The sequence below is a fragment of the Monodelphis domestica genome, chromosome 6, assembly GCF_027887165.1.
Source record: "Monodelphis domestica isolate mMonDom1 chromosome 6, mMonDom1.pri, whole genome shotgun sequence".
NCBI lineage: Eukaryota > Metazoa > Chordata > Mammalia > Didelphimorphia > Didelphidae > Monodelphis > Monodelphis domestica.
The window spans coordinates 42,675,500-42,687,984 of record NC_077232.1 but is presented as its reverse complement, the minus strand read 5'-3'; the positions used below and the strand labels follow the sequence as shown (position 1 = coordinate 42,687,984).

Sequence of the window (12,485 nt, the reverse complement as noted above, 5' to 3'; positions counted from 1 at the left end):
GTATACAGGTATTTCTTATACGTCTTGATTTTCCCCATCATGGTTTTGATATATGGTGGGTCAGCATAAGAAATGAAATGGGAATTTTGGAGGGGTTTCATGGAAGCTACAGATGACACACAAAGTCCAGAAAATAACAGAAGTTTAGAAACTCAGAAATTCATTAATGGGGGACAGCTGGATAACTCAATGGAGAGCCAGTCCTAGAGATGAGAGGTCATGGGTTAAAATCTGGATTCAGACACTTTCCAGCTTAGTGACCCTGGGCAAGTCACTTGACCCCCATTGCCTAGACCTTACTGCTCTTCTGCCTTGGAACCAACACCCAGCATTTATTCCAAGATGGAAGGTAAGGGTTTAAAAAAAAGAAATTCATTAATATATATGCAATAGTGTATAATGTTGACATTTTATCTTTTAATACTATAAATATACACATTTTTCCAAGTTAAAGTAGGTTAAAAACAGTTTTCGAAAAGAATGTGAAAGCCAGCAGACAACACACAAAGACTAGAAATGTTAACATTGATATACATATAGCCTATGACCAAATCCTTAACCTGAATTATACAGTAAAATACTCCAAACACTCTGTAAAAGAAAAAGGAAAAATTCAGGTTTCTTCACTGGGGTGACCAGGAGGGCCAAAAAATTTTATGAGGATTTTCCAGATCATAGGGGTGCTGCACCCCTAAACCTGTGACGTGGAAGGGGTATCCATATTTTGTTTTTTTAAGGAGGAGTGGAGATAAATCTTTAGCATAAGCCTGTTTTCTTCTGATTTTCCAAAAAGTAGATCATAGAAACAAAGCTGTGGTTGACTAGAGATTCTAGTTAGTTGGACTTCAATGAATCCCAGAGATGAGCTTCCTCTTCAGATACAAACTGGCCTCGGTGACCTCCGAGGCTCTCTCTAGCTTTGAAAATCTCTGATGATGAATCTATAATTCAGATCTGAAAGGATGTAAAAACTGCCGTACGTTCTGAGTCTGGCAATAACCTATTACATAAAGGAAATATTTCTAATTAAATGAACATTTCCATTTTTTAAATGTATTACTTTTCATTTCCTCGTCCCTATAAAATATAAATGAGCTAATTTATTATCATGAATATGAGTGTGTAGAATTAATATATTTTGTATTTCTCATGTTTATCAAACCCAGAGGCTGTGCTGCTGTAATCAGGGAGACAAAGCAGTTGAGCTGTGGGTCTAGGAAGGGAGCAGCTGTTGCCAGTGAGTGGAACAAGGTCTCTCGTACATGCAGAGGCGACCCAGAGACGGTCTAGGAAAGGAGGGAAGCCCAAGCCTCCACAATGATATTCCCTAAACTAGCCCTTATAATTGTGATTGTAGAGCTGAATTAATAAAAAAAGAAAAAATGATGACAAAAGACAACTGGTTGTGCCAACAGTGTGGCTTCTTCATTGGTGTTCCCTTGAGTTGTATGTGTCTTTAGGGAAAGTCTTATGTTTTGGACTGTGCTGAAAACTGCCAGAGGTCTTAGACACAGAAGACTCTGAAGGGCTTGGAAATTATGCCTCTGTCCTATAAAGCCAATCACATTAATGTTTTAAGTTAATTTAAATAAATGTTAATCAGCATCTCCTCATGGGACATTCCTTTTTCTCAGGTGGGTCTTTGTCAGAGACTGTAAGACCCTGGCACATTGAAAAAATTGTGCTTTAAATAGATGTGTCCATTTTAAGAGACAGATAGATGGCTTAGTGGGCAGATGGAACTCAGGACCTAGAGTCAGAAAGATCTGAGTTAAAATTCAGCCTCAGACACTTACTGGCTGTATGACCCTGGGCAAGTCACTTAATCTCTGTTTGCTACTGCAGAAGGAAATGGCACTCCAGTACAATATCCTTGCCAAGAAAACCTCATGGAACACAGAGTAATGAAGAGTCAGACACAACCAAACAAGAGAACAACAAATCTATTTTTAAAAATATTTTTAACAAATGACCTTGTTTATTGTTTGAAATGTTTTGTCACCAAGGTGTTAAGAAACACAAGTAAATTGGGGTGGAGATGAGTCATAAAAATTAGTTATGAAATGAGTTTTCACCAATTTAAAAGAAATATCCTCTAGTATTGATAGATGTTTGAACTGAAGGTGACCATCTGTGGGGCTTAGTCTTCTATCAGTAATTAAGTCTGTGACTTGTTAAGTCATTTAAATTTCTAGTACCTTAGTTTCTCCATCTGTAAAATAGGAATGATACCTATATTCAGGGATGAACTAGGTCAAAAAAATAAGGCAGACCAAATTTGTAACCCTCCCAAGTGCATCTCCTCTGTACCATTTTGGTATCAGTCTTCCTGGCCAACCTTGGGCTATTCAGAATCTACCCATTTGGGCTTCCCACTTGGGTCAACCTTGCTCAGGCTTCTTCCCAATCCAGACTTAACTTATCTCATTTTTGTAAGATCCTAATCTCTGTTAAATGACAAAACAATTAATTTGAAGAATTTAAAGGGGGGATGTGGGTGGCACAGTGGATAGAGCACTGGACCCAGGGTCAGGAAGACCTAAGTTCAAATCCTGCCTTAGATACCTACTAGGTTTGAGATCTGGGTAAATTATTTAATCCTTTTTGCCTCAGTTTCCTCACCTGTGAAATAAACTGGAGAAGGAAATGGCCAAGAAAGCCCCATATAGACCCAAAAACCCCAAATGGGATCATGAAGAGTCAGACCTGGTGCTAAGACCTAGAGATAGGAAGACTGCAGTTGTTATCGTCTGAGAACTTTTGTTTTACTTGGGTGGTGATACAACAAAGAACTAGGAAATCAGAGCAAGATGACAGGTAGAGGGGCAAAGGACCAACAACTGGTGGGCAGAAGGAGGAATCAGGACAGACTTTGCATACATTATTTCCACGGGAGACTCAGACAGTCTTTCAAAGATACATCAAATCAACAAAACCAAAATAGAGAGAACAACCAGCAGACATGAGTGGATGAACTTGGCAAAAGGAGTTTCAGAATAAGGAAGAAAGCTGGTTTTCGGTCCCAGCTCTGCCCCTCACTCGCGTGGGACCTTCTCAAGTCCCCTCCTCTCAGTCTCACTTTTCTCTGTAAGTGGAAGGGGTTGGTTGAATCCCTACAATAAAATGAACCACCTTCCTCTCCATAGAGAGGCGGACCAAGACACCCTGTTTTGTTTTTCTTACCTGTATTCCCTTGTTCTGAAGGAAGGGTCTACTGATGGGGAGTCAGTTATCGGGAAGTGATAGAATGTTTTTTTAAAAGATAAAAAAGAAATCAAAAGGGTTAAGACTAAGTAGTATCCCTGGTCCTTTCCAGTGAGCATTCGATAAGGCAGGGATGCCATCCCATAGAAGCCCACAGGAAAATAGAATCAAAACCACACTTAATGCCTGACTGGCACTTAGTATATATCAAGTAATTAATGTTTGGCGATCTCTCCAAAAGGAAAGACAAGTGTCCTTAGCTACTTGTTATCCTGGACAAGGGGAGACGCTGTCTGCATTTTATATAGCCCAAGTGATTTGTGAGCCAAGGATTTTAGAAAATGATGGCTAGCTCCAATCCTGAAACTCCTGAGAGCTCTTCAGAGGACATTAGACCTACTGTCTGCCTACGTGGCACCTAGAAGAGTGGCAGGGACAGCTAGGAGGCACAATGTATAGAGCGCCAGGAAGACTCATCATCTTGTGCTGGAATCCAATTTCAGATACTTCCTAGCTACATGATCCTGGGCAAGTCACTTAATTAGCCCTGTTTGCCTCAGTTTCCTCATCTGTAAAATGAACTGGAGAAAGACATGGCAAACCACTCCGGCATCGTTGCCAAGAAAATCCCAAAAAGGGTCATAGTGTGTTGGACACAACTGAAAACAACTGAACAGAAGCAGCAGAGTGGCAAAACTCTGCTAACTGACAAACTATAGCAAGTGTTTATCGTGTACCTACTGTGTGCTAGGCACTACAACTAAGTGAGTTCTCTTTAAAAGTTGGGAGAGCTGGATTTGATTCTCAGCTCTGTCATTTATTAGGTATATGAATTAGTCTCTCTGAAGGAGCCTCAAAATGGAGTTAATAAAGGCTAGGAAAGAGGAAGGAGAAAACATTTTAAAGCTCCTACTATGTGTCAGACATTGTGCTAAGCACTTTACCAGTACTATTTCACTTGATAAATAATAAATCTCATTTGATAAGTGATCACTTTATAAATCTAATAAAAGAATTCTTGATAAAAAAAAGATATGTATAAAATGCAATATGTTAAACTATTTCTATTGCTAAAAATTTGTGAATGCTGAGGAAATAAGCATGGATTTTCAGCCGCTTTTGTAAATGAACTAGATAGTGGGTATAAAGGAAAAGAGAAATGGGTTTGGCTTCAAAAGAGCTGACTTTGATGGACTCCTCTGCTGTGCGCTAGCAGTGTGACCTTGGAGAAGTCACTTCCTTTCTGTGGTCATCAGTCTCATCTGTAAAGTGAAGGGGTTGAGCCATATTATCCTCAGAGTCCCTTCCTCCACCAAAACCAATGGATCTTCTAATAGCAACCTCAAATTCCATTTCTGACAGTGGAAGGAACATAGCTATGTAAGCCAGGGACTTTGGCATCCTCACCTTGCTAGCCCTTCCCAGCCATGAAGCCTAACACAGTGTTCTCCCACATTTTTTCAGTCATGTCCAACTCTTCATAGACAAGTTGATGAGATTTTGTTGTCAATGATACAGGTGTGGTTGGCCATTTCCTTCTCCAGTTCCTTTTACAGATAAAGAAACTGAGGTAAACAGGGGTTAAATGACTTGCTCAGGGTCACACAGCTAGTAGGGGTCAGATTTGAACTCAGATCTTCCTGACTCAGCCCAGCACTATACTGCCCCATGCTCCCACATAATAGGAACTTAATGCACATTTATTGAATGAATGTGGGTTAGGAAAAATGATGTATAATTTTAGTCAAATGAACTAATTTAGGTAAAACACTTTAAAACTTGAAAGCCCTATAAACATATTAGCTATTATTATTCAGCAAGACAGCCATGGCATTGTGAAAAGAATACCAAACATGAAGTAAGGAAAGACCTTGGTTCCAATCTAACACTTGTTCACTCTACAAGCAAATCACATACTCTCTCTAAGCCTCAGTTTTATCATCTGCAAAATGGGAATGATAATACCTGAAGTACTCATCTGGTTTTGTTTGGTCAGGCATGTGTGGGTGTGGGTAAGAGAGAGACAGAGAGACACAGAAAGAGAGAGAAGGATGGAGGGAGAGGAAGGAGAGAGGAAAGATTGATAATGAGATCTAGGAAAGGGGGAAGAGAGAGAGAAAGAGAGAAGGAGGAGGAGGAGGAGATAACGATGATGACAGTGTGATATAGTAGGAAAAAGTACTGAATCTGAATTTAAGAAAGACCTGAGTTTTAGTCCTGCCTCTCATGTTTATATCATGACCTTGAACAAGTTTGAATGTCTCTGAGCCTTGGTGTCTCCATCTGTAAAATGGGAAGTAATTCCCATAATTTCTTATATTTCTTATAAGGAATGAAAGTTATTATAGGTAAAACAGTGTATAAATCTTAAAAATCTTATGTATTTCCATTCTACTGATTTCTTTGAGAAGCAGTTTTGAAAGATTAAAATTAACATCCAATAATTCCAAGTAGTATATTTTATAAGATTTATTGACAATCACTTGAAGTAGAGGAAATTGCAAGACGAGAGTAAAATCTGAGTAAAGAGCAGTTTTTCCCACCTGCATTCACGTGAGAAGAGCACATCATGGGGGCAGGGTTACAGAACCTTTATCTCCAAAACATAAGGACAAATGTGGGATTCTGGGAAATGGAGTCCTAGGGCACAAAATTCTAATTACACAGTTTGTTCATGGGTTAAAAAGCTAGCCTGGGAGTCAGGAAAATGTGAATTCAAGTCCTGCTTAAAAAAACAAAAAGGCTGTGTGAACTTGGGACATTCAGTTAACCTTTCAGAGTTCCAGGCAACTAAGACTCTTACATTAAAGAGAAGTGCTAGCCTTCTCTTCGGAAGGTTGGTAGAGGTTGTTTCCTCATTCAAAAGTTCCTTATATCAATTTAAATCACAATTCAGGTCCTTATTTTTTATTTTTTATAATTTCTTTTATAATTTTTTAATTTTATAATTTATTAATTTATCATTATTATTTCCACATGCCACTGTGTAATCCTGGGAAAAATCATTTCATTGCTTTCTGCCTCAGTTTCCTGATCTGTAAAATGGAGATAATAATAGCACCTACTGTACAGGTTTTTGTAAGAATCAATGAACTAATAATAAATGTAAAGTGTTTTGCAAACCTTAAGGTACTCTATAAATGATAGCTATTATTATTACTTCATCATCCTAAAACCCAGACATCTATTATTTCCTAAGGAATGCGCCATTGCTTGAGGATTGACTTTTGCTTTATCCCATAGACTGAACCTGAAATCATAGAAGAAACCAACATCGACCGAGTGAACGAGACTCGAGGCTACCCAAGGTCCCGCCAGGTGAAAGGTCATTCAGAGACATCCACCCTCAGTTCTCAGCCGTCCATCGATGAAGTCAGGCAGCAGATGCACATGCTGCTGGAGGAAGCATTCAGCTTGGCCTCTGCTGGCCATGGTGGGCAGAGCAGGCAACAAGACACTTACGGTTCAGCCCAGCACTTCCCCTACTCTGAAGTAGTAACGAGTGCCCCTGGGACCATGACCCGATCAAGGGGTGGAATGCAATGGGTGCCTACCTACCGACCAGAAATGTACCAGTACAGCCTGCCGAGGCCGGTGAGTTACCATTTGGTGTGTTACCTTCAGTCTGCCATCTTTGATCAGAGAGATTCTCATCTGTTGAGGTCTTAGCAAGACACTTTGGTGGAGAGCCAAGTTCATTCTTGAGTACCACTGCCTTAGTGTCCCTTTTAATGCATGGGAAATGGCTACCATATTGGGCATCAGCAAGAGTCCTAGACAGACAGTTGGGAGCCTGGGTTCCAGTCCTGAGATCTGCTGCTGGCTGGCTAGATAACCTTGAATAAGTTGCTAAGCCTCCCTGAACTTCAACCGCCTTGTCTTTAAGTGAGGATAATGATAGTTATGCTACCTAATTCACAGGGTGACTTTGGGAATCAGATGAAACCGCGTACATAAAGTATTTGGCCAATATTAAGCCTTATACAGATGGAACCTATTGCAAAGGCTTCGGGGATTAATCAGAGATCATTCCCTTACATTATTATTACCAATGTACCTTGACTAATGTCAGACAGCTAAAAGGAAATGTGGTGTGGCAGTGTGGATAGGATGGATACCAGACCAGCCCTGGCTCCAAGTAACTATTTACAAATGGCAGGTACAGTGAAAAGAATTAGAGGATGTGGGTTCAAATTCTGTGGGGCAGATGAGTGGCACAGTGAATAGAGCACCAGACCTAGAGTTGTGAAGACCTGGATTCAAATCTGGCTTCAGACACTTCCTAGCTATGGAATTGGTCAAGTCACCCCTCGTATGCCTAGCCTTTGCTGCTTTTCTGTCTTAGGGTTGTTACTAAGAGAGAAAGTAAGGTTTAAAAAATCTGTCTCTACTAGCTATGAGACTTTTGACAAGTCACTGAACCTCCCTAATTTCCTCATCTGTAAAATGAAGAGGTTGGATTAGATGGTCTCTGAAGTCCCTTCCAGATCTAGACCCATGATTCTGTGGTTCAGATTCTATCTCAGATGCTTACTGTGTGACCTTAAACACGTCATTTCATGCCCCTAAGTTTCCTCCTCTGTAAAGTGAGGGAGTGGGACTCAATGACTTCTGAGGTCTCTTCTAGTTCTAGACCCATGATTCTATGAACCAAGACACTGAGTTTCTTGGTGCCTCCAGGAAACTCTCTGACACTGTTAATTACCAGTGAGTTCCTGATCTACAATGGCACAGTGAGCTTCCATGTGGGGAGTACCACTTTGATGACATCAAAGGTTGGAACCAAGGTGGGGGCTGGGGGGAAGGGGATGGTCCTATTGCTTTGTCTTGTCACAGCAGAGAGATGACTTTGTCTTCTTGACGTTTCTGCTGATGGAGCGTAAGTTCTAAAAGGTCCTTCCAACCTAGAAAAAGTTTTAGTAGGGGCTGACCAATATTTTGTCTGAAGACCAAATTATACTCAAGGGCACACTGGTAGAAAGTAGAAGAGCCAGGATTTGAACTTAGCTCCTGTGACTAGGACAACTAGGTGGCATAGTGGACAGAAGGCCAGGTTTGGAATCAGGAAGACTCATCTTCCTGAGTTCAAATTGGGCTCTAAGTCATTGACACTGGACAAGTCATTTAATCCTGTTGGCCTCAGTTTCCTCATCTGTAAAATGAACTGAAGAAGGAAATGGCCATCCACTCCACTTTCTTTGCCCAAAAAAACTCCAAAACCAAATGGGACAGCTCAATAACAACAACAACCCATGATTCTAATTTTAGTGATCTTTCTACTGTACCAAAGAATGAAGCATCATCATCGTCATTATTATTATTATTATTAACTTTTAGCTTTAGGTTAGGTAACATACCCATAAAGTGTCATCATGTACAAAAAGCAATTTTTAAAAACCTGGTTCCTTTCCTCCCTTTCATATAAAGGGTCCTTTATTTTTAAATTTCTGAACCTTGAAAAATAGATGTAGACCAGGGCAAAAGGCAGCTTCATCTTTCTCTTTTGTTTTCTCCTCTAACATCTCCTTTAGTTTTTCTGCGCCCCATGCCCATAGTTCTTATCCTTCGATCTCTTCCCCTGTAACCTCTTTAAGCTCTCTCAGACACTTTATCTTTATCGATAGTTCCACTCTAGTGCCCCACAGGCTGCAGGCACTTAACAAAAGCTTCTTCACTTATCACCTTCCTCTATGAATGTCATTCTTTTTTCTGACCCCCTCACTTGAGCTTAGCCTGCCAGATATTCCCTCCTCATGCAGTTCTTCTTATATGTCCTTTCCATCAAATGAATTTATGGCCTCATTTTTTTCTCTTTGTAATTCCTTCCTTCCATATCACACCCTGGATGTGGTGTCAGAAATGTGGATGCACAGAGTTTCCTCCCATCCAAAATGACTCATTGGGCTGACTTGAAATGTTCTGATTTAAGGAGACATAAAAGTCCATCAGATTTAAGAGAAAAAAAGCTTAGGAAATCAGGATAAAAGTCCCAACCGGTGATGGCCAAGGAGAAATCACAGCTCACTAAAAACCAATAATAATCCAATGAGGGGGGGAGTTTTTTTTTTCCTTCAAAACCGTTCTGAACCGTGTGAAAACAAAAATGTTATAAAATAACGATGAGGTAGTAGAGAGGGGAGGAGAACGAGAAGAGGGGTCTTACTTAGCATTAAATCTCATTAAAAAATGAGACCACTTAAAACAGTTAATTATTGAGCCATGGAGCGTCTGAGAGATCAGAAGAAGGATGAAATTAGAAGACAAGGCCCTTTGTTAGCAGGATTTTTTTTTCTTGACACCTTCGGTACAGATTTTTATGAAAAGAAAAACTGTTTAGCAATTCACAGTGGAAAAGATGATTCAGAATACCAGAGATCACAATGTAACCTGTCCTATTATAATAGGAGGAATCAATATAAATGGTGGCCATTGGAAACCACTGCTATGATTACCTTTCATTGTCGCCAGAGAGGGGAAGGCAGCCATCACAAGGTCGAGCTCAGCGCTCTCCCCCCAGGATAATTGAAAGCCCGCGGTTTTAAATGCCTCTGTCAGGGCTGGTGCCATTTAAATCATGATAAAGGTTACTCCTGGCAATTTGAAAATTTCTGTGCTGCAGTCTGGGAGACTTTTGATCATGCTTTACAGCTGCAGTCTGGGAAAAATTGAACTAGACACCTAATCATCAGTCAGATTTCTTTTACAAGGTAATAGGTCTTTGCCGGATGGAGGAGAGGGGCAAAGATGCTAGGAAAGTCATTGGCTTTCTCAGCTACAATACTGGAGCCGGGGAGTGGCTCCAGCTGAGACAAGACTTCTTAATTCAGCATCCAAGAGTATTTATTAAGTGCCCATCACTGAGTAAGTATTTATCAAGGGTATACTATGTGCCAGGCATTGTGCTGAACTCTGGGGAAACAAGGAAAGGCAAAAACAATCCTACATATTCTAATGGGAGAGAGAGTTTATATAGAAAGAGGGTGAAGGATAAAAACCATAGTCATGGGATACAGGAGAGACTGAAGGAGAAGAACTCAGAAATGTGTGTGTGTGTGTGTGTGTGTGTGTGTGTGTGTGTGTGTGTGTGTATAAACTCTCTTTCACCTCTCTCTGTCTCTCTGTCTCTGTCTCTGTCTCTCTGGGTCTCTGTCTCCATCTCTCACATACACATGCACACATACTCTTTCTCCTCCCTCCCTCTCTCCTCTTTCTCTCTCCTCTCTTTCTCTCTCTTCTGTCTCTCTTTTCTCTTTCTGTCTCTCTCTTTCACTCTCTATTTCTCTCCTCCTCTCTTTCTCCTCTCCTTATCTCTCTCTCTTTCTCCTTCCTCCATCTCCTCTTTCTCTCTCTCCTCTCTCTCTCCCCTTGCCTCCCCCTCTCTCCTCTTCTCTCCTTTCCTCTTCTCTCTCTCTCTTTCTCTTTCTTTCCCTCTCTCCTTCCTCTCTCTCTCCCTCTTTCTCTCTCTCTTTCTTTCCTTCTCTCCTTCCTTTTTCTCTCTCTTTCTCTCTCCCTGTCTCTCTCTCTTTCTCTCTCTCTGTCTCTCTGTGTCTCTCTTTCTTTCCCTCTCTCTCCTTCCTCTCTCTCTTTCTCTCTCTTTCTTTCTTTCCCTCTCTCTCTCTCTTTCTGTCTCTCTGTCTGTCTCTCTCTGTCTCTGTGTGTGTGTGTCTCTCTCTCTCACACACACACACACACAATCACAGTAGGGACCCCTTATTTGAGATTTTACTTTCTGAGGTTTCAGTTATCTGCAGGTCAAAGCACCAGCAGCCTAGGGTAGTCCCTTCAGCTTCCACTCTCCCTTTTTTAGAGTTTCTTTTTGTGGGGGGGGAGCTTGGGGGGGTTACCCAGTACATGAGCTGAGGGGCAGGGATGGAAACAAAAAACATCCATATGAGGGCCAGCAGGGGTTTATTTATATCTAGTTTCAACCATCCATGGTAGATCTTGGAACATATTCTCTGTGAATATGGGGGCCCGTGTGTGTGGGTGTGTGGGGTGGAGTATGTACAAGATACAGGTGCCCGGGACTGTGAGAAGCACTTGAGTTACACCAACACCACCATGACCCCTACCACCACCATCCCTTAAAAAAAAGTCTCTGCCCTCAGGGAGCTTACATTGGACCTGGGGAATAGACACACATATAAATAAATAACTAACGGGGAGGGCATCTCTAGCAGCCAGAAGGCTTCCTGTAGGGAGTGGCACTTGAACTGAGCTTTAAAAGGAGCCATGGATTCTAAGGGAGAGAAATCAGACCTATATGTGTATTAACTCCGGCTTCCCTTTCTTCCTCTTTCATTTCAAAGCCCCCCCTTTTCTACATAGGTACCCTTTAGGCTACACTTTATGATGGGTGTGTGTGTGTGTGTGTGTGTGTGTGTGTTTATCTCTTTCCTTTATCCTGCCTTCAAGGCTGATCTTGATATTTATTTATTTATTTTAACCTGATTTCGTCTGAATACAGTCAATCAATCAACAAACATTAACCACCTACTATGTGCTAGATACTATGCTAGTAATATAATATGAATGTTGGTGGGGTAGAAGAAAGCACAGAGGGCAACTTACCCCTGGCCTAATGACCCACCCCATCTATGCCACCCTGTTTTTACCAGCAAGACTCAGGGTCAGGAGCACACCAGAGAGCTGACACTGGTCATCCCCTCTCTGTCATACATACCAAGTTTTGCCCTCTTCTATTGCTGTTTGGGGAAGTTAGGTGCACAGTGGGTAGAGTGTCATGCCTGGAGTCAGGAAGACCTGAATTCAAAACTGCCCTCAGACACTTCCTAGCTATGTGACCCTGGACAAGTCACTTCACCTTGTTTGTCTTAGTTTTCTCATCTGTAAAATGAGCTGGAGAAGGAAATAGCAAACCTCTCCAGTATCTTTGCCCAAAAAAACCCTAAATGAGCTCACAAAAGGTTGAACATAACCAAACAACCACAAAATTCCTATTTAGCACCAGACTCCATACCTCTCAAATATTTATGTCAAGAGTTTTGCTGAAGCCTTGGGTTTGAGCATGAAGAAAATTTTGCCTCCTGACCTCAGAGCCCTTGCTGTTTGCCCAGAAAAACTGTTTAGAGGGTGGAGATCCTCTGGCACACAAGAGGAGCTCAGGGTCTACATGACCCCCAGTGAATCCCTACAGGATAGCCATTAAACAAAAGAACCATCAGCTGCTTCTTCACTCAAATATTGTTGCCTAAAGTACAGATATTCTTAGACTCAATGGCCAGATAGAGGTTGTTTGCTTCCTTTGACCCAGGAAAGAA

General features: G+C 41.2%; 1 protein-coding gene across 1 annotated transcript in view; it reads left to right on the top strand.

Annotated features, from left to right (window-relative positions):
• Nucleotides 1–12,485, top strand: part of KIAA1549L (KIAA1549 like) — a 365,855-nt gene that overhangs the window by 322,441 nt on the left and 30,929 nt on the right. The window contains exon 12 of the mRNA XM_056803787.1: nt 6,448–6,798. Coding sequence (XP_056659765.1) covers nt 6,448–6,798 — 351 coding nt within the window. The remainder of the gene's footprint in view (nt 1–6,447; nt 6,799–12,485) is intronic.